General features: G+C 43.7%; 1 protein-coding gene across 6 annotated transcripts in view; it reads left to right on the forward strand.

Annotated features, from left to right (window-relative positions):
* The window catches only part of PTPN13 (protein tyrosine phosphatase non-receptor type 13), a 1,388,150-nt gene that overhangs the window by 1,091,441 nt on the left and 271,414 nt on the right, over window positions 1–25,295 (forward strand). For all 6 annotated transcript variants that reach the window (XM_069630435.1, XM_069630437.1, XM_069630436.1 and 3 more), the window contains 5 exons: window positions 3,727–3,885; window positions 8,497–8,668; window positions 8,762–8,972; window positions 9,612–9,691; window positions 11,944–12,002. In XM_069630435.1, coding sequence (XP_069486536.1) covers window positions 3,727–3,885; window positions 8,497–8,668; window positions 8,762–8,972; window positions 9,612–9,691; window positions 11,944–12,002 — 681 coding nt within the window. The remainder of the gene's footprint in view (window positions 1–3,726; window positions 3,886–8,496; window positions 8,669–8,761; window positions 8,973–9,611; window positions 9,692–11,943; window positions 12,003–25,295) is intronic.

A 25,295-nucleotide genomic window follows, 5' to 3' on the forward strand; every position in this document is an offset into this window, starting at 1 on the left:
TCATGTTGCCTTGACCTTTCTTGGCATGCCTGCGCAGCCTCTTTACGGTCTTCTTTCCGTGGTATGGACAGGGAGATGGGCTAGCGAGGGTTGGGAGACCATGGTTCGTTCGTCATCCAATGGGGTTGGCAACACCAGAACTTGATATTTCCTTTCTTTATGCCTGCACAGAATATGCCTCCTTTTGCTTCCGAGCGGGTTAGAAGAGGCTGCATGTATTTGAATGAGCATTGGTGGCTCTGGCTGGATTGCACTCGTCACTGCTAGGGAACACTCACCATTGTTCCAGGGATTTTTACGTAATCGCATCTTGACATGGGCATGTTTTCATGGGTGTGGTACTGAGTGCTCTGTCCCTGTACATTTGTGAAATGCTGTCCATCTCTAGACTACACACATCTATAGTCCTCCAGTTGTTGGCAAGGAAGACATGATCTCCTTGTGGCGAATACCTTTTTATCACCTGAGCAGTTTAAGCAGAGTAGTTATAATGCGCCTATACACAATGTGTTTCAAGGTGCAACAAGACTAAGCCTTGTGACATTCGGATCATGCAAGTGCAGTAACCAGAAGTGCAGGGGAGAGAGGGATGGGGGAAGTGCTGGTCAGGGCGGAAGGGCCCGTGGGTTAACCGAGTGCCAGACTAGGTGGACAGAGCCGTGGGAATGGAGAGAGTGCAGGGGAAAGAAGGTCCACGTGCTGAGTGTGAAGAACAGGGCTGGAAGGATTCAAGGGGTGCAGGCACAGTCAGTCTAGTGCGGCAGGGGGAGCCCGGAAGGGCAAGCGCAGTTAGGGGGGCAGCGGGGTTGGGAGTCAGGGGACACCAAGTGCAGGGGTAGACTAGTCGAGGAGGGCCTGGTGCCCTGTATGAATCTGAAGGAACCAGGCAGACAGTCAAGTGGCAGAGGTGGACATTAGCAGGGGAGGGGGAGAGGGAAGGAGGAAGAGAACAGGAGGGTCTTGGGAAGCTTCTGGAACTTAAGAAGATCCAGCTCAAGTCTGAGGGGGCAGGGAGGCCATTCCAGAGGGAGGCACCTGTGGAGGAGAGATATCTACCCCCCACTCTGCTTGGAAAAGCGTCTGGTCTGCAGAGAGTTGGAGCTAGAAGACCGAAGGGCCCTACCAGCAAGGTATTTAGGGAGAAAGAGTTGGATGTAGTGGGGTCCCAGGCCCCTGAAAGCCTTATGAATGATGCAGAGGGTCTTGAACTTGATCCTTGCAGCAATTGGGAACTAGTGGAGAGATTTTAGGGCTGAAGAGATACGGTCCCTGGGCTTGAGGCCAAGGATATGTCTCGCAGTCATATTCTGGATAGTTGAAGGGGGCAAAAGGAGGAGTTAAGCAGATTGAGGAAGAGGCTGTTGATGTAGTCCAGCATGGAGTGAAGCAGAGCTCTGGAGACATTGAGTTTCTAGGGGAAGGTGAGGAAAGGGAGAATGCCTCTCAGGAGGTGCAACTGAAAGTGAGTCTTCTTGGCAAGGTCTGTGATGTGAGAAGAGAAGAAGAGACAGGAGTCAAAGATGACATCTAAGATTTTTGTCTCACAGGCGGTTGAGGGGGAAGGGGCCCATGGAGGGTGGCCAGAGGGTAGGAGGGAAGGCGGGAGCTGGAGAACTATTGAGAAGGATCGCAGTCTTACTGGCATCAAGGCAGAGACCGTTAGCAGTGCCCCATGCCTGAATAGCAGGCAGTCAGGAATGAGAGAGGAAGAGGAGGAGGCAGAGGAGGGAATCTTGTAGGAGAGCTGCGTGTTGTCCACATAACACTGTAAGTTAGGAGAGAAGGCGGAGATAAAATGGGCTAGAGTGGCAAGGTAGATGTTGAAAAGCCAAGGCGAGAGGATGGAGCCCTGAGGGACATCACAGGTGGAAAGTGAGATGGAGGAGAGAAAAGGGCCTAGTTGAACCTGGGAAGGTCGGTCACAGAGGAAGGAGGTCAACCAGTCCAGAGCCAGATCTGTGAGGCCAGGGCTATCACGTAGCCGATTTATAAAGGTGGCATGATTGGCCTTCACATATGTTTAGCTTAGAGACACACTAGGGAAGGTTTAGATTTCAACACCACCAAGGGCAGTCAACTCTTTAAAACAAATGTCAACAAGAGGTGACTGAAGGCTACTCTCCACTTTATAGTTGGCTGTAATGGCATGGCACATGCCAACTTGCCCAAGAGTTGAGGAGAGGTGGTAGACACCTTATAGATAGATAACCAGAGGACTAGCCACTTTTACTCTCTAAAAACCGGCAAATGCTCCCAATACATAAGAGGAAGTGAAAATGCCCAATAAAACCTAGGAAACCGAACCATACAAGCCAGACCATTGTCTCAGGAGGATAGCTCAGGGGCAACGCGCTCGTCTTGGAGCAACACAAGTTAGATCACTGGGTCTGCGCTTAGAAACCTCTGCGTATAAAGTGCATCATAAATAACCCATTACAATTACCATTCGCTTGTCGGCATTGCTCAATGAACACGGGTACCAACACCGAAGAGCTACAGGAAGGAGCACTAATGTTACCACAGCCTGTTCTGAAGAGTAACTTTAGGGTAAAATTGAAACTTTTTATTTACTTTAGTTAATAGAAATGACTAGGTGCGAAGAAGTATGGCTTGCAAAATTATTTTTGTTTTAGGGTTAAAATATATTGTAACTCCCTAAAAAAAATATTCACAAGATCAATACATTGGGAGTAAAATACTTGCACGCCAACATTATCTGGAGCCCTGGGTGGTAGTGAGATCTTCCTGAGTGAAGACCAATAGGTGTATTTTGTCAGGATAATATCTCCATGATAGACCTAAATTGATTGTTTTAAAGTATTTGCATTGCACTTTTTACACCCTTCAAATAGGTGTTAACTGTGTGTAACAGAGGATGATGATTTTATTCACTGAGCAGGTCTATGCCTCCCATTGACCCCTTCTGCCAAGCTCCAGTTCTTTGGTGGAGGCCCCTTTGCCTCCCTCTCCCCTATTGGGACAACTTTGTTTCCACAAGACCCTGCACAATGTGTATGGAACAGTGAATCTTGCTTGCCAAGTGATGGGTTGCAAGACTGGCTAAAGGAAATTCCTTTCTGCTGCTTAATGGAGGACACTTGCCTTGATCTGATTCCACTCTCTGCCAAAACCAATGACTTCTGGGATATTTACAAATGTCTGTTGAATTCCCCTATACCACCAGCATCAGATGCTGCCCGATAATTGTTTCACACCTGCTGCCTCGCTCTATGGTAGAAGATTTGTGATGCATGCGCCTGATACAATGCCCATGCTGGTGGACTGGTGGTGGGGCAGCATTGCTTCTGCATTCTGCGGTCAGTGGGTTGTGGGTATAAAATGTGGGTTTATTTACTTGCGTGACTCTAAAGAGCCAGGTTTTAAAATATTGTGGGTGAGATTTATATTATTTTGTAATTTAATAAACAGTTATTTATCTATAAGAAATACATATAGGGTGTAAAACTGTTATATTTCTGCTTAATGTGATTATCTTTTATGGTAGTGTTCCAAGGTATTCATTTCTATATTAAAATGAGACTGACCCATAATTCAAATGTGCACTGACCGCACCATTCTGACATTTACATGAGCATAATTTTCATTTTATTGTGTGCACATGCTAATCATAGTGCACGCTCCGGCTTTAATGATGGGTGTATACATTTGAGACATGTACCTTAAAATTGGAATCTGTCGCAAATCTGAATTTTTTTTCTCACTAAGGAAGTTGAACTCCATGTTACCCTCACAAAATCGGAAAAGGGCAGCCTGGGCTTCACAGTGACCAAGGCTAGTAATAGAGTTGGCTGTTACATTCATGACATCATTCAGGATCCTGCCAAAAGTGATGGACGGCTGCAACCTGGGGACCGGCTCATAAAGGTAAGATGGAATTACTCTGCATCTCCCAAGAATAGCATTTCAAAAGTGCGCCTCTCAAACAATCTTTGGGTATTTTTGTTAATCTATTTTGGAGATCGAACAGAAGCTGTATGTGGAAGGTAATGCAAACCTGGAAAAATGCACATACATATATCAGAATGCATCTGCCACAATGAACATAAATATAAACTCTGATAAGGACAAAGAAATAACATCCTATAATCAGGTTTTCCAGATTCTTGAGAATCACATTAGACCTGCAGAGCAAGTTCCTTAGTTTACATACTCGACATGAGAGAAATGGACTTGCCCGATGGTGACATATGCAAAACACTGACCAGTGCTTTCTGTAAAATGGTGCACTAGGAGCACATTTCATATTTGATGCAATGCTCCGACCCAACGGTCAACCATGCCCAGTGAAACCTTTATTTGCCATTCACTTCAAACAACATTTGTTTGAAGTAAATGTCAAATAAGTTTAAAACATCCTCCTACCGGCCAGCAAGGCAGAGTGCCATGCAAATGGTGCTTGCCCTTCATAAAATCTCCTCGCCAATGGGGAAGCCATCATTCTGTTAGCAATAGCTAAAGCTAGAAAGATAAAGGGCCATTCCAGGCCACATTGTTATTAAAACTATCAAAGATAATCCAAATAAATGTTAATTCATTTTGCAATCTCTGATAACGTTTCACTTATTCCTTTAAAAAAAACGTAGAAGATCAGGGAACTCAAAAAGTATATCACATAGGTCACCACTCCGTAACCCACATCTTGCTCTCCCATCAAGGGACCATCGATGCAGTCTTTCTGGGTCTGAATACTATTTTATGGTATTACAGTTGATATTTGTTCGCTATCAAAGTTTGCTTGGATATTCGTAAACCTAATTCAAACAGTTTTTATATTTTCTTCTGTGAATACAATTTGCCATTATCGTTCCTTCTTGGATCTTGGTACTATCAATTAGTAATTGATCAGCCCCTAACTATGACGTCTGTCTTGAATTGGGTATGCCCTTCTTGGCAGATTATATGACAGCGGAACCAGATCTGGTCTAATCCGAAAGTGGTCCTAAAACAATGTTTAATCACACACATTTAGACCGAAGGCATGTGTTTGAAATACCCTGGCTGTTTTATGTAAAAAGAACAGATGATATAGCTGAATATGGAGCCTCATTTGGCTCAACCAATTATTTTGACATCTTCAGCCGCTTCTCACCTGAAAACTCGGTTGTTGAAACAATTCCAGGAGAAATTCAGAAGGGCACTAATAAAAGTCTTGCAATAATTGTGACAGACTCCATTCAAAAATATTTGTTATGGGCAAACAATCTGACTGAAAGAACACCTATCACTAGGGCAATGTTTAACTGCTTCCCGTTAAACTCAGTCTTGTCACGATGGCCAGGTAAGAATGAAAGTAGGAATTGCTTCTTTTGCCATGGTCTAGAGGAAGATCTCTTGCGTTTTACATTGTTTTGCCCTGCTTATAAAAAATATAAGAGCCAGGCCTGTTCTGCCCATATTAAGAGAAACCCAGTTTACCCAGTCCCGACACACACAGATGTATTTGTTGTGAGCAGACACGCCAAAGGTTAGCTAGTCCTTATTAAAATTCCTAGCAAAAGCACCAGCAAGAAGGCGGCACCTGCATTCTCATTAAAGTGATTTTGTTTAGCACCAATTCTATTCTGTGCTGTAATCTCTAAGAATAGAGATGGTTGTGAGTGTCTTTTGTGCAAGTAGATTTGAGGATATTTTGTATTCTGGTATTTTATTGAGATGTTATGTTTCATGTAATCACTGACCATTTTATAACTTATATGAATTTTTGAAGGGTTTATTTTGACATGTCAGTATGTCAGGTTTTATTTTAATATGTATATCATTTTGTTGATGAGATTGTGTTGTGTTGATATGATGTTTTATGGGAAGTTTCTTTTCAAAATAAACATATTTGTGTGTAATTGATAATATTAGTTAGTGCCCTTGCCTTCATTTGTTTTATAATAAAGATCACAAGCGGCCAATGTCAATTTAATTTTCCCTGCATATGGTAAGGAACAGCTGCTGATCTGGAAATACCTAAGGAAGCATATATTATGTATATTGTATATCTTAAGGACTTCAAATGAATAGTATACTCATCCCTAAATAGTAGTTGCCCCAGAAAGACAAATCCATGGCCTTTCCAGTGCCAGATCTCTGACCCCTCATTAAATCCAGGGATAGTGATTAGGGACAATTATGTGAATCACAAAGGAATACATCAGCCTCATCTAAGTTTATAAATTCCCTTTTCTATAGTTTGGAATTGGTGCCCTCCGAGTACTGACAAATGTCCTGGCAAATGTCCTTATAGGATCATTGTTTTCATTCCTTCCTTAAATAGTAGTTATATTAGCATATAAGAAACTGTTTTATTCCGATCTGATATTCATTAACATATCGTGAACCAGGTTAATCTGCGCTTCTGCTTGTTTCTTCCTAATCCGAGTGAAATAGCTGTACTTTCCATTTTCAGTTTTTAATATTGGTCCTTCTGATAAAGAACAAAGTGATTAGCCCTGAAATTATGCTTAAATGTATACCAACCATCCTGTATATATATATATAGAATCGTATTTAAGGTCAAAACACCTATCAGTTGCCTTCTCAATACATTGAGAAAACTCACTTCTTCAACAATTTCCGGTCAGAACTCCACTCTCTATGGGGTTTTCAATTCTGCTTCAGTTCCACTTCATTTGTCAGAAGAGAATTATCAGATCTAAGAATTCCTCTCCTATTTAATACATGCTGCAAGGTTTATTTTTAGAGTAATCACAATGAATACATTTTAAAAAATAAAAAATGTTATGACTGACTTTCTGTTGAACAAGATGAAACCCACTGCACCTCAAGCCCATCTCATTGCAGCCATCTTATTACAAGCCAACTTGCTGAAATGGCCTTCTTAGGCCATTTCTGCTCAAGCAATCCCTTCAAAATTACTTTGTTATATTCCTCCCTTCTTTTTGCATAAAACCCTCCTTCATTTACTTGCCATTTACTTGACTTTTCTTAATCTTTTTTCCTTCATATTTCCCTCTCTTGTTGATCTTTAGTAAATATTTAAATTTTTTAAAAAAAATTTAAGATGCTCCTTTTTATTTTTTTTCTAAACTTCTTTGAGTTCTATATTGAACCCAATGTGTCCATTTATGGTGAGATGACTTGCTTTGAGATGGGGTTTCATTGACGTCAATCAGATAAAATGAGTGGATACTATGCAACACTCTTATTGAAGGGGACCAACTATCTAATTCTTCTCCTTCCACTGCTCGAGAACATTAAGTTACTCCAACAAAGATACAAGACTGGACGTATGCTCCTAACATTTTTTAAGAAAAATCTATCTTTTTGTGCTCCCCTACTAAATGTGTTAAATGCAATATCCTATTTGGAACACTATCAGATGATGCATCACCTATAGCAAATTATATCACAGTAGTCTACTATTTTGATTTAACTGTGGAAATACGTGGTCCCAAGTGTAGAAACCTTCCAAATAAATCCAATAAGGCAATTACAACAGCAGCTACGGAGTCAGGTTTTTTTCTATAGAGCTGTAGAGAAACCGGTAAATACCCCTGCCCTGCAAATGTGCCCATTGAGAACACATTTGTCAGGTTTTTCACAATGCAAGCCATTTAGAGTTGTAGTAAGATGGAGTTAGTCAGTTGCATTAACAATGAGCGTCTGAAGAGAACTTCCTGTGGCCATGACTTAGCAGCACCATGCTATGCTTGTATAATCGTAACTATTTTCCTGAATGCAGAGCCACTTGGTGACCATCTGTTATAGCGGACAACAAGAAGCGCAGCCAGAAGAGTGAGCCCTAGAGGGAAGGAAGATCCAGCCATCAGGCCTCACGTGTCTCTCTGCACTCTGTAGTCTTCCTCACGCCTCCCATTCCTGCTAATAGGAATTGGTCCTCCCAGAGAGAATGGGCCTTTACTCAACTACCTGCGAGAGCACTTGGAATTTCAGGCATGCAGGGAAAGACATCTGATACTTTCACGAAGGGAGATCGCTTGTTAAGTGAGGGTTCCCATATGTCTATGTATTAATAAATGTCAATATGTTACATATAACAGTTTTTCCCCTCAAGCTGATTTATATGTAGGTAAAAAAACATGTATTTCAGTGATGAGCATTAAAATGTCTCAAAAAACATCAGAAGTGAACAAAATGGGGGAAAACTCTTCTCCCAAAATACTTCCATAATTAAGACTGACATGACCTACCTGGCCATAGTATGTTAAGAGGTGGATTCTTGTATCACCACAGGAGACAAATTGCCGTAAGAAAAGTAGGAGCTTATGCTAGTGGGCACTGTGTAAAGCACTCATTGTTTTCAGTAAACAATGAGTGGAGAATCAGTATTTCACATTTCTAGAAGGACATGACATGCAGGTTATCATTAACAGCACGTACTGGTGTTTTGGTAGGATGTCTACCTGTAGCTTTTATTTCTTATCGTCTTTCTGTTAACCCATTCGTAAAGTCTGTATTTAATTCACCATGTTGCCTCATTCTCTCTTCTCTTGGTTATACTTGCAGGTAAACGAAGATGACGTCACAAACATGAGTCACACAGAAGCAGTCAATTTGCTCCGTGCAGCACCAAGGACAGTCCGGCTCATACTCAGGCGGATCCTAGAGCTGCCTAAAACCCCATTACTCCCTCACATGCTACCTGACATTATACTGGCATGCCACAAAGACGAACTGGGTAATGGACACCTGCATTTTAATTTGCAGTTATTGAAAGAATGCAGTAAATCTCCATGCTCCAGTGACAATCTTTGCTTTCTTTTCCCAACAGGCTTGTCTTTGTCTGGAGGTTATGACAGCCTATGCCAGGTGCTTTACATTAGTGAAATTAGTCCAGGGTCAGTGGCAGATCAAGAAGGAAGCCTCAAACCCTTTGACATCATACACTACATGAATGGAGCCTGTACCCTAGAAATGTCGTTGAAAGAAGCAAAGAGAGCCCTTGAAATGTCGCCTCCAACAATCATACTGAAAGCAACAAGGTACAAAACTATCAGTGCAGAATTTCAAACCCAGTTGGTCTACGTTGAGCATTGACAGCCATGTGGAAATATACACAAGAATGTTAAAAATGCACCTATTTAAAATGTTCCTTTTTTCTGCCGCATCCTTTATGCTGCTCCCCTAAATGGACTATCTTTTTCAAGACAGGACCTTTGAATATCTTTGGTTTAAGGGGATTACCAATGGCAAAAATAAGTACCTCCCATCACAGTGCAGTTTTGTTATTTCACTAAGTTCTTCTGTTGTAGTGGAGTTTCTCCTCCTACAAATGTTGCCTGCTCAATCAAGAACTGCCCTCTGCACACTTTTGATATTATCAGAAGCTCGGTTCCAAGCAAGCAGATACTGATACTTTGAGGCCCCGACGGCCAAGGAGACGAAACCACCATTATTTATTTAACCTCCATTGAACATAAATTCATGTAATTTGAATAATTTTAATTCTCCATGTCATTAATTATTCTATATGAATTTCATCCACACATTGTCTTTCGATTTTATAGATGTATGGAAAAAGAAGAAACAATCAGATGTTTATATTAAATGTTTTAACTTATTCTATGTTTATGTTGCTTTACCTTTCAGAAATGAAAATATGTATTTTTGTCTTATTTTAGAGATGGTCAACCTGTTGAACCAAGGTCAAGAGACTCCATTAGCATTAGTGCAAAGTCAGACATATCACCCAAAACGAATGGTAAGTATTTTGTAATGAGGCCTGTACACATAGTTGTTTCTGCGCACCCATAAGGTGATGATACAATTCCACTGGGAAAAGTGAGCAAGGAAACATGGGTGTTTGTGTTGAACAGCTTCATCACAGACCAATGTGATAATTGCGTTACGTCTCTGGGTCATGTGGGCTATAATGTTTTGTAACAGCCCATTTACTCATGTTTCTCAGTCTTTGCCTTGGGACAAACTTGAGAGTGGGTTGTTTATCTGTTAAGGCCCGCCTGCAACACCCACCTACTAGCATTATCATTCTATGAACAATTGCCAATAAAATATATTGCTACAATCATGCACTTCCCAAAGTAACACCATGATCATTGTAAGAAACCTGAGGGTATTCTCACCCTGGACCACTTGGAACCTCTGCACAGGTGGCCAGGGAAAGGCCATCGCCATTGGATTTCGACTTTAGGGGCACAGAAGCTAGGGAGGATCACCTGGGTGGAGGATCCTTGGGAACCGGGAGTGGGTTGCCCTTGGGCAAGATATTGTATCCCCCTTTCCCTAGTGACAGCCAACCCAGCACCAACCTTTATGGGCTATTGTAAGCCCGTTATACTCTTTTCTCCACAATTGACACTTGACAGGACTGGGACGAAGAAGAGGCAACCAAGAGCAATGAAGACTTTGTTCTTTTACCACTCTAGTGCTGGGTAGCGGAAGATGCTTGCAAAGAGCAGTGAAGGTCAGGCAGAGCTGAATAATCCACACCAGCAGCCTGTCAAGGGGCTGTAGCTGTATGAATGGAGCCCAACCCAGTGGCAGAGAGTATCAGCAAGAGAAGGACCAGTAGGTTGGTGCAGGCAGCAGAGGACCGGACCAAATGGCGGGGGTGTGGGCACTCCCTGGAGCAGATTAGGAAAGTTGAAGGGAGCCATGCAGGAAGGATGTCCCGTTCCTTTCATTTAATGAGCCCTGACACAGAAGGAAGAAGGCCTTGCGACCTGTGCTGCAGCACAAGCTTTCAAAGCAACCAGTCAGTTTCTAGTGTTTGATAAACCCGGGGTGCATGTATGAACATTGCTCAATTAATGGGAACAAACAACTTTGTCTGTTAACAATACAACAAAGGGAAATACTTTGTATTGGAGTGGTCACGTGTGGCAAGGAACACGTTTTCGAAGGTCTGCACGCATTATTGCTATGCATTTAAAGTGAAACAAACAATTATTGAACCCCATATGAAGGGAAGACAAACCCTAAACCAGTGTTCTAATTATTGAATACTGAATTGACTTAAGACTTTGATGTTAAACATAACTAAGACTTTGCTACTAAACAGAATTAAACAGTTGAAATCTAAAGCTTAAATCCATACAAATCATCATACATCGAAGTGCTATAAACCATTCACTGTATGCTGCAATATAGAAAGAGGTGAAAAGAACAGGCAAATAAAGGATACTGAAGCCTGATTTACAATGACATTTCAACATTGGGAAAGCTACAAACTTATTTGAACTATACCTTTTGAAAACTAAATCCAGCTAAACTATAGAAGACAATGACATTTTGTGTTTCTTTTGGAATTGTGGCACTTGAAACTTGGAGAAGGAGACCCCTAGTCCTGACTAGAAGCCTTTCATTTCAAGGTCATTTAAATTGTGTGATTTGGAACTTGGGCAATGAAACCCAGAGACCTGAAGAGACTATTGCATTCTAATTCCCAGAAAGGGAACTTTGAGACTTTACTTTGTTGAAATGTTTTATCCTTGGGGAAGGGATCTGAAAGAAAGCTGTGAGCTGAAAGCAGCGCAGGACTTTGTGGTGAACACTGTTTTCTTTTTGGCTGCTGACATCCCTACACATTGTATAGTTATAGTTGTGAGGGCAAGTATAGGTTTTGGACACAGATAGATTCCTAAGTTTAACTCTTTGACTCAGGCTTTCTTTAGTTTTATTTAGGTAGGGAAATCCCACCTTAGAAAGTTAGGCCTTTTTCCATCCTGATATTTAAGTTGATAAACTTGGTTAATTTGAATTCGGAATCTGTTGTCTTTGTTGTTCTTCATGATGCCTTGACATCATGCTGTCAAGCAACGTTCTGTAAAATGGGGAAACTTTCATGTGTGACCAAGCTAAAGCAAGGAACAAACTGAAAAGCAAGGAAAAAAACTCTTGACTATCGGCTAAAGCAGCAATGTGTTTAGAAATGATTGTAGAGAACGAACATTGTCATTGTGGTCTCTTACAGCATCAATTCTTTCTTTTCAGGCCATCACTATGGAGACCAGCATAGGAAGAGTGAAGAAGATCATGACGTTATCCAAGAGGTAGCCTGCACCTTATGCAAATAATCACATTGTCGAACATCCTTTTAAGTTGTGTACATTGTGTAACTGTGCTCAAATAGAATGCATGCACATCCGTTGCCCCTGAAATGTACATTTCTATCTCTAAAGGGACGGAATGGCGTACACCTTGTATGAACCCAAAAGAAATTGCAATAACTCTTTGAGGTATGGAACAACCATATCTCTGAAAATTGCAGTTGTTCGCTTTCTGTCTAATGTATGTGGAGTTTTGGCTCTCGAGCTAAATAGAAGGCCGGGAAGCAAAGTTCTGGAGTCTGAGTTATGTTACTAAATTGGCTTCTCCGGACAGGCTTGGTCCTTATGGGAAGGGGACCCAGCTGTTAGGATTGTATTAGCTGGTCTTTGAAATACTCCTCGGGGTTAAAGGAACCTTAGGATTCATGAAGGTGTAGTTTGGAAATCTTTCAGATCCAGTGTGTCTAAGGCTTCTTGGCTATAGAAGCAGTGAATATGAATTCTTTATCGATATGTGAGACTACTTACTATGTGAAATGTTTTGGATCTTAGATTTTATAATTTGTAAATATTTGTATGTATAAGATAATGTCTCATCTTGTCTTTGGATGTATTTTATCAAAATCATTTTATGTCTTAAGCTCTAATTCTGTAAAGGTTTGTAACTAAACCAAGACAAATAATAATTAAAAAAACTCTTTCAGAACAACAGGCAGCTAGTGCATAGGCCTTATGTACAATTTTTAATCAATCATATTTTTGAGAAAAATGTCCATTTTGCCAGCAGCAGCCCATCTGTAGTTGGACATTATGGGATGTCATAAGGGACATGCAGTACCCTTCTTCTGGTCAGCCAGATAGCTGCTGAATTGATCAGTTTTAAGGCTGAGCTCTGGTTGTAGCGCCCTGCCTTGAAGGCAGTCATTGCAACTGGAGACACTGCAGTGCATACCCATAGGTCCCATTGGTGTCATGAACCATCGGATGCGTCCCTTCTGGACTTCCTGGTCCCTGACACATAGGGGCTTGCACTCAGCAGTACTCCCAACATGGCCGTCAAACACAGAACACTGTTTACCAGCTTACGCGTCGGACGCATCACGTTCTATAAAGAAGACACGCCCCCGTGGCTCTGCGCGTCTCAACGCTACCCCTTGCAGTGGCTAGATGTGTGCTGCCGTAGTTCGCTCTTGCTAACTTCTTTGATTCCTAGTTCCTGGCCCCTATTATTCCTCCTCATCCACTCCTTCCCCTCTTTGTCCTCTCTTGCATCCTGGATCTCTGTGTACCTGTTTCCGAGTACACTCTTCATCGTGTTTCCAGGACTTCCCGGACATTCTGAATGTTCCAGGAGTCAGAACGCTGAACGCACGCTGGAACCCGAGGACGTACGCGCAGGGTTCTACAAGACCTGAACTGTGCGCAAGAAGACCGCATCGAAGAACTCCAATAAACAACGCAGACAGGTGAGAAGGGGGAAACCTGTGACAATTGGTGGCAGAGCGCAGAAGTTGCCCAGCCACGCATGGGGTTGTGCAGGACAGTCAACATGGCAAGAGGAAGTTACAGGTGCACATTATGTCAGTTCCAGGGACAGTTAACATGGCTAGAGGCAATCCTCAGGGCAGTTACTGGAGCCTGGTTTCTTATGAGGACAAAGAACATGACGTGTGCAGTTCTATGGAAAAGGGCATCACCAGGGACAGTTCTGTGAGCCATGAGTGTGACGAGCTGTTCTGGTGCAATGAATGTGACATGGGGCAGAACTGGGGAAATAGTCACGGCAAGTGGCAGATATGTAGCAATATGAGTGCCATCTGCAGCACTTTATATATGCTACTTGTATATTGCAAACAGGATTAGGGCATTGTACATAGCTACCTGAGCATCTTTTGAATCTTCCCTTCCAGCATGACTCATTTCTACCCAATTATCATTGAGTACAGTGGTTGTATGTATGTATGCATGCATATCTTTTTGAAGCTTGTGAATCTGTTTTAGAACAAGGTCCACTCCAGGATGGCTGAAAAAGCTGTTCACGATCTGTAGACCATGAACCTGAAATGCTGAGGCACAAAAGGTTGCACACACAAGTACAACATGCTACGCGTCAGGCTTCTGGGTTCAGCGCCTAAAGACCACGAATAGAGGAAGATGAGTCCCCCTCAGTTAAGTGTGAGGGGAGGGGGCGGAAAAGGCCACACAGCGAAGGGGCTTTGCCGGGTGGGACACCCCATGAAATGGAGCAGGAGAGGGCAGGACACAAAAGCCAGACACTGCGTGTGCAGCCTTTTCGGTCTAGAATCTGCAAGGTCCATCTTTTGTTTCCGCCATTCAGATATGGATCGCTCAAAGCATGAACTTGTTGCATACCAACCACTGAGAACAAGGAAAACAAGTCTTGCTCTCACTCAAATGCCACATCACACCTGAGAATTGTGAGCAGCTTAACTGCACACAATCTGATCAAACAATACTCACTAGACTGCACTTTAAGGCGCAACCATTGCAGTAGAATGCTCAAACGCTGTCCACTGTATCACGGCCTTTCTGCAATTTATAAGGGGAGAGTCCTTATTGGACCTACTGAAGGAGTTCTATCCAGGTTGTGGCCACAGCATTTGGTTCTGGTAGCCCCCTGAATGGGTACCATGATTATCCATTTCTATGTTTTTTCATACGTTTGCACTTTGTTTGGGCACTTTTTGTCGAAATTATTTTTTTACCCTTTTTTTATTTTGATGGGGCAAGGGTTCCTCCCATGCGCCCTCTAGCCCACACCCCCACCCGGCCCCTCCCAAAAAAAACACCCTCACACATACATGTATATGTAGATGGTTAATTTGGAAGAAAAGTTCACAAAGTGCACACTTTTAAAAAGACGTCTTTGAAAAGTCGCATTACGGCTAATCCCACTGTAGCTGTATTTTAGGTACCCCACTAATGTCTGCACCTAAATGCCAATCTTTAACCTAGCTTCTAGTTGGTTAATCTGGGATTTTCCACACCATGATATGCCTACCAAGACTCTTTTCCTGTCTGTCTCCACTGTGTTCTTCTCACAGATATCCATGCTGTGATTCCCTCTGCAGTGATTCCATCATGAGGGTCCCCACTGTGCTCTACTTCTGGATGTCTTCAGCCGTTATTTGCTCTTCTTTGATTTAGCCCACAGTGAGTTTACTCCCAGGGAGCAACCAACCACTCAGGACTCTGATATTGGAGTTTAAACGATTTATTTTAGAGCCAAAATAGGCACGGGTTTAGGCTGGACTGCTGATAAGAGGACCGAACAGTCCAAGGAACAAACTATGTGCAATTTCTGCTTTCTTAAGAAATGTAGTCTGCGGGGGCGTCGCTTGCGAGCACATGCCCAGGATGGCTGCCTGAATCTCAGCTCTGTCTGAGGGGAAACAAGGACAGTGTTACATGGCGTGATTCGATTGCCATCTCCTGTTTAGAATTGTATGTACAGCTGGGGCGGACTGCACAGATCCCTCAGTTCTGTTCCTGGACGTGCTTGACTGCACAGGTCTACTTACTCTGGCACATGCACACACACGGAGGCCCGATCATCTCACCAAGCAGTTTGGTGAGCCTGGTGGGGTTTCACGCTGTTGGTACGCATTGCCTGGGGTGCACGTTTGGAGCCACAAACTACGATGATTTTGGTGCATCTTGGCTGCGGCCCTGAATCGTGTTGTGTTACCTGAAAAGGGAAGCAAGGAGCGGAGTGGTGTACACCGGCCACCTTGCATGCTTTCTTATGAGTCTGTGAAGCCCAACGGCGCTGAGGTGAGTGTGGCGAATTTGTGACCTCCCTGAAGAGGATCCCCATCTGTATGGAATTGACACTCTGCTTTCACAGGGAAACCTACATGCCCTTTCATGTCTTTCCAGGGAGCCTGCTCCTCCCAAATCCACCTTGTTCATTTGCTCCCATTGGTTACACGATTAGAGTTGCAGTTTATTAAGGACTTTGCTACAAACATCTGTACACCAGCGGTGCTGTGCTGGCCATGTTTCTTAACATTTGGTGTCAATAGCTGGCACTCGTGGGCTGAGCTTCCTCCATGGCCAAGGGCAACAATAAGCAGTCCAAACTATCCTTTTCGCAATACACCCAGACAGCGGGCGCCCATTCCCAAAATGGCATCTATGGATAAATCCATGGAGATCCTTCAGGATCTGCGACACCACCTCCGAAGCCACAGGAGGTACAATCTGAGCTAGCCATCATACTTGCCCAAATTAAATGTGCATTTCATTCGGTCAACAGCAAGTCGACAAGATGCAACAGCAAATTGAAAAGGAAAGACGGATCTCGGTGGTGGAGCATCAAGTGGGGGTCCTAGAAGACACTTACTCTGATGTGTGCCAGGTCATACGAGCGTTGCAACAAGAAGGACAGGGGATCCAGGCCAAGACTGAGGATTTGGAGGTGAGATCACAAAGAAATAATGTTCAGGTGGTCGGCATACCTGAATCTATTCTAATTTATCTTGGAAGTCCTTCACGCTCCTCCACTGACTACACAATTCCTGGTGAAAAGGGCGCACCGAGTGGCCAGCCCAAACTCCCCCCTAACTCCCCCTTGACTGGATCAGAATACCCGTCTGGTGATAGCTCGATTTTTGAATTATTGGGATCGAAATGTGATTCTACAGCGAGCAAAGGAACTGGATGACAAGAGGCCTGGATCTCCTTGTACCCTGATTTGACCTCCTCCGTTAAAAAGGCCTACCTGTCGTTCATGTCTGTGAAGCTTACATTGAGATAAGGGGCTGAAATGTGCAATGTGGTTTCAATCTAAGCATCATGTGGTTCAAGGCAACACAACCCACTTCTTCACCAACCCTAAGGAGGCTCACTCTTTCCTAGACTCCCTCCGACCCTCCTGAATCACTGGCCACTCCGGTGTCCTACAGGATGAGATGGGCAGTTTGTGCGGATTGGGTCATGGAACTAATCAGGATGACTTCATCTAATTGAAACATATTATAATGATGGTGCCCGGAAGACCTGTATTATGTGAGGGTTTATTTTGCATTTTTTTTATGTAGTACCAATTGGGGCATGCCCCCCCCCCCAGGATATGCCTCAGTCCACTTCAGTAAGTGTGGTAAGTTTTATGTCTTCCCCCTCAGTACGGAGCCGCATGGGCACACTGCTCGATGATGCTCCCAGGCAGTTGCCCAAGATGGAATGTTGGGGATTGTTTGATATTTGGGGTGGGAAATGTCACAGCATGTTGGGGCTTGGCAGTGTGGGTGGGGCTTGCCCTGTTCTGGGTGAGCAGTATGAAACATAAAATTACTTCCCATCACAACATGTCATGTTCAGTATATAGAATCCCATAGTTCATACCGTTATGGCTCCTACTTCTCTTTCTTTAGCAAGGGCCCATACCACGCCCCTCCTGGACATATGTACATTATTAAGTTGGAATGTCAGGGGTCTTAATAACCCTGTGAAGGCACGTAGGGTTCAAGCCTACTGTCAAAGACAAGGGGTGAAAATAATTCTTTAACAAGTAATGCACCTATCAGACCAGGCCAATGAGTCCTTTGTTAAAACCTGGGGCGCCTTATGGTTTTATACATCCTTTTCCACCAACTTGCGGGGGTCCTTACCCTAATTAACAAATATCTCTGGTTTCAGGTACAGGGACTACAACGTGATCTGAAGAACTGTTATTTTATATTTACAAGCACTATCGACCACTATACCCTTACCATTATCAACACCAATGCCCAGAATATCGATGACCCTCCTCTTGCTAAATACCTCCACACTCGCATGATATCGACCGGGGACCTAATTACCATCTTAGATAACACATTGGACAGATCCAGCAACATTCCCAGGGCCCTGTCGGCATCCATGAGGGAAGTTTGTAAGGGAGCGCAGGATCTTCATCTAGTTGACTTGTGGAGGACACTCCATCCAGGCGACGAGGAATTTACATATTACTCATCAGTTCATGATATGCACTCACGGATCAATTGCATTCTGCTTAGGTGGAACTGCTACACAGAACTCAGGAGTGCATTGTTGTCCAAAACGTTTCTCAGTACCTTTCCTCGTACCCCAAGTCTCTTGATAACAAGTCCGAGGCTCTTGCACTCCCCGAAGTCCTATGGCTCTCTGGCAGACTTGTTCACTCTCAGCATAGTAGTTTACATAGGGCATTGGCCCACTTGGGTTTCTCAAGTTCCCGTAACTTCGCTGGCTTCCCCTGCTTTGATGGAAAGTGTTCGTATTCAACTGGATTATATTTACATAGGGCGCTTTCCTATTTGGGATTCTCAGACTCCTGTAACTTGGTCAATTCTCCCACTTGTATGCAAAGAGTTAATATCTCTGTTGATCCGGTTCACAAGGACGCTTGCCCGTTCTGCTTTTTTCAGGCTGCCGTAATCTCATAGGTTCTCTCAAACTTGATACAAAGTATTTGTATCTCTTGCTCGGATTCATACAGGGCGCTTGCCCAATCAGGTTTGTAAGGATCCCATAACCCTGCAGGCTTCCCCACCCTTGGTTAACCAAATTGGTACCTTTGAATGGTAGTCTCTCTGTGGGAGCGTTCGCTTCACTGATGTTGCTCCTCTCAGCAGCTAACGTCCTTGGGTAATGGAGCTCTCCCTAGCAATCTGTTCTCGGTGTCTGTTGCTAGGCCCCAGGCTTAACACAGTGCTCTCATGGTTGTGCCAGCAGAGGAAACGAGTGCTTTCAAAATAAAAATAAAAAGGGGTGTGTCGTTCTTCTTTTGACTGTGGTATTCAGGCCAGATTCAACAATACATGAAGCCAAGGAAATTGAAGACCTGTTAGAATTCGTTGGATTCAAAACAGAAGTAAGTCTTTCCAATGTCCACATGGGCGGGAACGGTAGTCCAGTCAGGCAGGTCCTTCTCGGAATGGGAGTCCCCAAAGGGGAGTCACTCCCAGTGAGGCCCCACTTGCCCAGACCCCTAGGAAGGGTCTTGCAGTGTGGGCTCACCTCTCTAGCCTCACAGAGGTGGCTCCCCTCTGGGGAGAAGGGACAAATTGACCAGATTCGTCACACCTCCCTATTTGTACTTATTGTAGGATAGCCATTGCAACAATGGTGATAGTTCCTAAGCTCCTTTATATATTCCAGAGCAGTGGGGCTGGGCACTGTTTTTTAAACAATTGCGCTCCTTGCTAGTGGGATTGGCTTGGATTTCAAAATCCCTGAGAATTAAATGAGAGATGATGACCCGATCATAACTTGGGCGGGATGGGGGGATTTGCGCACGGGATAAAGAGCTATATTTCTGGGCTGAGCAGACTCATTTTGCATCATACTGGATGTTGTGATCAAAGGGATAGCCAGGATTGTCTAAGAAGTGGAGGCTAGAGATTATGTAGTTGGGCCCACTGCAGTGACATTAACATCTGTAAATGTCCACACAGCGGTGCTCAGTGGTCATTTACAGATTTTGGGTGGGCCTTGCCCGCTCAGGCCCTACCCTATCTACACCTCCAGTTTGAGATCCCACAGTTCCCTCATGTCAGAAAAGAGAGAATGTCAGTTCAACCATACTCTCTACAACCTACTCTCCTGTCACAGTGACCTGTGGATAAATGTAAATTTAATCCAGTCAATTTTACAGTTAGTGCATGGATGACATTTTGGAACCGGCTGCAGATTATTTCCATATACACCTGAATTGGGTCTGTGAGATATAAGAGAATTGGGCCCTACATGTGATGAGTCCATAGTGACAATTTGGTCCAGATTGAATGTGGGTTTCATGTTCGATATGTACCGAGAGGGAGTATTTGTTTACAGGGAACAGTTTATCAGTAAAGTGGGGAGTCATTTTCGGTTACTGTTTCAATACCATAGGCTACAAATGGCTTTTAGAGCATGGTCTCCACAAGTCCATAAGGAACTTGTTAAAACCCTGATATTAGACTACATTGTGAACTCTGCGGGATCTCATAGAATTGTTTCTACGATTTACAAAATGTCACAAGACATTAATTGATTTAATGAACCTGAACCAAATCCCACTCTAAAGCTGAAACGGTGGCAACGTTCAGGTTAAGGTGAAGCAGGTTAGGTGTTTCGGTTGCGTGACCTGTGATGGGTGGACCGTGTGGTCAGGAGGCTAGCTTAGGAGCAACGTGTTTGTATTGGAAGCAAGGCAACTTATAGCAATACAGGTACGAATCCCAGGCTTTTGCTTAAAAACTGGTGCTCAGTATTAAGCACGTTATAAAAGAACAATTAACATTATATTTATAGCTGCGCCTAGATCGAGGACACTCACCTATGGAAAAGATAAGTAAAATAGCTGCAACAGAGCTTCTGGGTGAATCTAAAGACAACCTAGTGTGAACTGGAATTGAAGAATTGAACTTTGTTATAGTGTAGAAAGACTTGAAGTCTTGGGGAATGGAAACTCCTTTGTGCTTTGTAATCTATCCTGAAGCCTTGGAGAAGGGAAACCCCCTCACCCTTTTGGGGTTTTGTGAAGTATCTGGAATCATGGGGAAGGGAGATAATTTCCAACCAAGAGCTGGAAGAAGCATGGCGCTGTTATTTGAACACTTTTAATTTTGAAGCCAACAACCCTACACACTGTATACAAATAGATGTGAGGGCACGTATAGGTTTTGGATGCGGATATACTTTGGACATCCTGACCTTTGATTTAATAAAAGTATAAAGAGTAAACTTCAGTTCAGTTGTCTGTATCTACTTACTCTCCACACTGAATCTGTTGGTTGTCTCCATGACCATGAGTATGGCTTCAGAGCTGCAAGAGGCACGGAAACTGCTCTCTTGAACACCCGTGAAGATCTGCTCTCTAACCTTGATTCCTGCATTGCTTCTGTCCTCATCCTCCTTGATCTTTCCTCTGCTTTCGACATGGTCATTCACGCCATACTAATCAATCGACTCCGCAAGAACCTGGGCATCACGGATAAGTCCCTGGAGTGGCTGACCTCCTTCCTCTTGGCAGTCCCTCCCAGGTCCTACTTGGTCACTTTCTCTCTGCCACCTCTCTCTACCTATGGCGTTCCCCAGGGCTCGATCCTCTCACACTGGCTTTTCAACCTCTACTTGACCCCTTTGGACCACCTTATCTCTACCTTCTCCACTAACCTTCAGTGTTATGCGGATGACACTCTACTTTCCTTCAGGCTCCCCTCAACCTCCTATACTGTCTCGCTCATTCCTGACTGTCTATCCGTGATTCACGATTGGTGCACCTCCAACGATCTCTGCCTTAATGCCAGTAAGATGGAGATCCTTCTCATTGGTACCCCTTCCCCTGCTTTCTCACTCTCGCTGCCCGCCTTGAGCCCTCTTCCTTCGCCTTCCTGCGAGGCAAAAACCCTTGGTGTCATCTTCGACTCTGCTCTCTCCTTCTCTCCTCACATCTCGGAGGTTGCCAGGAAGTCCCTCTACCAGGTGCACCTCCTCAAAGGGACTCTTCCCTTTCTTACTTTTCCCCAGAAGCTCACTGTCTCCAGAGACCTGGTTCTCACTAGGCTGGACTACTGCAACAGCCTCTTTCTCAATCTACCTTCCTCTACCCTCGCCCTCTGCAACTAATCCAGAACAGGACTTCAAGACTTCTCCTTGGCCTCAAGCCCAGGGACTGTATCTCTCCAGCCTTGAAATCTCTCCACTGGTTCCCGATGGCTGAAAGGACCAAGTTGAAGACCCTTTGCATTGTCCACAAGGCTTTCTGGGGCTGGGCCCGCACTACATACAACGCTCTCTTCCAAAATACCTTCCTTCTCGAGCCCTTCGTTCAGCTACCGCCATCTCTTTAAGGGTTAAACGCTTCTCCAGGCAGAGAGTGGAATGGCCTCCCTGCCCCTCTCATACTTGAGCCGGACCACCTAAAGTTCCGGAAGCAGCTCAAAACTTTCCTCTTCTCCGTTGCTTTCTCTCTCCCTCCCTTGCTGACCTACCTGGCTTGCCTGTCTGCTGTTCCGACTGGTTGCTTGGGTATTCTGGGTTTCACTGGGTACCAGGCTCTTTCTTGATCAGTCACCCGCGCACTGCCTACGGGTCTACCATGCACTTAGGGGCTGTAGCTGTCACCCTACAGTCCCTTGTTCTCCTTGCACTACCCAGAGCAGTGCTGCTGTGACTGCACTTACTCAAAGCATTGCTGCCCTGTTTCCCCTCCCCTCTTCCCTGCACTTACTCCCTCTTCCCCTTCCCCTTGCACTTCTCGTTCTCGCACTTGCACGATCCGAATGACAAAAGGCCTAATAAGATTGTTTGTCTTGTCCTCCCTCTGTCTTCCATCCCTTGTCTTGTCGCGCCTAGAAACACTTGTGTACAGGTGTGTTTATAAATGACTTATATCATGATGCCTTCACAAATGGTGACAGGAGTGGGATGTGGCTCAACGGATATAAGTTGGGGAACCCTAAAGTTTGAGAAATTAAGTCCCAAAGCGTCAAATCCCTCAGTAGCCACTGAAGACTCTATCAGGTTCGATATTTCTAGCAGTAAGGAAGAGGTTATTACCCCAGGTGAAAGAAGATTAATAACCGCTGATTTAGTCTTGATTCCACACCCCCCACACACACATACATCAGATTGGCTCCCACATCGGGGTTAGCGTAGAAATTTGGAATTGATGTATTAGCAGGTGTCATGTACCCAGACTTCAGGTGAGACATAAAGGTCTTACTACAAAACCATGGGAAAGATCCCTTCCAGGTCCATCAGGGCGATACAATTGTACAGGGGGTGCTTGAAAGAGCAATGCGTCCTAGGGTACAGGAAGAAGCCGAGAAAGAAGTAACCCATCGGGGTATCCAAGGCTTCAGGGAGGCTGATGAAACATCTGATAACCCTCTTAAACCCAAGCCCAGAAGGGTCACAGAAGAACCAAAAACTCTTCCTGACCTAGCTATTGACCAAGGGAATGACCCATTGTTAGCGGAAGCATTCCTACAAATCATAAAAGAACCAAAGTACTGTGAGAAAGGATGGCCCTTTTTCCTTCTAAATAATCGGTTGATTTACTTGTGAGACACCAGTCCAGAGGGCCTGGTTAGAACAGAATTAGTCATACCTAAGAGTCATAAGCAAGTTGTCATGGAAATAGCCCATCCGCATCTGACAGGCGGCCACTTAGGGCACACAAAAACCCATGCACAAATCCTCAACAAATTCTACTGGCCCGGAAATCATACAGATATTAAGACCTTGGTACAGTCTTGAGCAATCTGCCAAAAAACTAGCACCAACTGCCACCATCAGTACCCTTACAACCACTCCGGAGCATTGAAGAGCCGTTTTCTAGAATTGATATGGAGATTGTAGGACCCCAGGAAACATCTAAGTTGGGGAACAAATGCATGCTGATGTGCTCTAGCACCTTGAATTGTCCCATGTGCTAAATTGAATTACCAATTGTGATCTCAGAACCAAATAATCGGACAGACCCGAATATGGCAAAGTACTACTTTATTATTAGCATAAAATAAAGTAGGGCCATCTGGCGAGCAACACACTATAGTCCATAAACTCACACTCAAATTTGATTATACATATCTTTTATACCTCGATATGCGTCATTTATGACATCATCCTATGTGGCAAACTAAAACCATTTGAAGGCAGGGATTTCGTTACTGGAACATATATACCTATATATAATGTAAGTATTAGTATTATTACTGGATGCCCCTTATCTAGTGGGCACGCCTTGGAGCACCTCTAAATACGTATAATACAGATTGTAGTAAAATAATGTCAGCGGGTTGGCCTAAAGGGGTAGTGGTAGCTTTACAGTTGTTAATGAGGGTTGTGCACAAGCAGCCAAGCTCTATTTTGTAACACGAGAAGGAGAGGGGGCAACACACCCAATTTGTTAATACATGTGAGCATCTATATTGCTCATAGTTGATCAAGATTATCTCGGAGGGTGGGAAGAGCAAAAAGAACTGGTCACAACCTGACTTGTGTCCTGGGAACAAGAACATTTATTCTATATAGATCAGTACTTCGGGTTTGGCGAGTCTTGACAAAGAAACAAGTAGAAGACAGAAAAAGAGAAGATAGATAAGGTTCGATCTATCCCTGCTTGTCTAAAACCCTGTCTCTACTTGGCGCTGTTGTTCTGCCTATTTAATAGTGGATAGAAAAAGAATAAGGACACAAATTATTTGGTTATCAACTTTTTGTTGTTTCAACTTGACTCTAAATTCACATCCACTAACCCAGATGACGGTTTCTGTATAAACATAGTTTTATTACAGACAGGAGGACCAGTATCAGACCTTACTGCTGTAGAGTGTTTACAAGTGTCTGCTGGGGATAATTCACAAACAGTATTTTGGCACAAGTTGCTTTATTGGCCAGGACTGTGGGTAAATGTGTCCCTGTATTAAAACGTGTGTTCAAACTGGAAAGCTAAAACGAACATGCTATGATGACTTTGACCAGAGACATGGACCATATTATTTTTGGGTCTTCCCTTGGTTCTTAGGGTATGTGCTGCAGGACCCTACCTGCTGTCTCCACGTATTTGTCGACGGGTTTCAGTGGGCTCTGTGATTTTTGCCACCTTCTTCAGGACTGTCTTCTTAAAGGATTATAAGGAATTTCTGCTTTTGTAAAAATGTCTGTGTACATTGGCCATTTTAATTCTGTGTCAAAATTCAAATAGCAAGATGGAACGGTCCCACCACAGTTTATGTAGAGACATTCAGACTGCCCATGTGAGAAATCAGATGGAACAGTGATCACTTCTAGGGCTTATAATGTAAAGTGTTCATTAATATTATTTTTACAAAATTGTGGTGCATACACACGTATAGGAAATTGAATACTGACATGTGCCTCTTGGGTCAAGGTGGTTGTAGAACTGAATGTATCAGGTTGCACAAGGAGTATTCACAATGAACCTCCTATAAAAGAAATCATAGGGTACTTACTCTCTAAGACTGTACTTCTACTGTTGGAAATGTGGGTCAATTGCATGATGTTTAATTCTGCAGACAGAGCATCATATGTCTTTGCCAGCTCTACAACATGTGGGCAAATATCTAATGTGGACTTAGTGGCAATTCCCAGTCTAGGTGCAAATGGAAGTTCAGATCTATTGCTCGACATGCCCAGCTATTAGGTGTGTATTAGGCTGGCTGTCCATTATAATTATTACATACAGTGTTCACCATGCACCATCTTGGATGTCTATGCATTTTACAACCTCTCGTTTTCAAGTGCCTATCCTGCGCAACTAAGTGTTGCCGTGAGGATGTAGCTCATGTGTGCACTAAGGCA

Source organism: Ambystoma mexicanum, chromosome 6q (assembly GCF_040938575.1).
Source record: "Ambystoma mexicanum isolate Mex_15411 chromosome 6q, UKY_AmexF1_1, whole genome shotgun sequence".
In the NCBI taxonomy this organism is placed as follows: Eukaryota; Metazoa; Chordata; class Amphibia; order Caudata; family Ambystomatidae; genus Ambystoma; species Ambystoma mexicanum.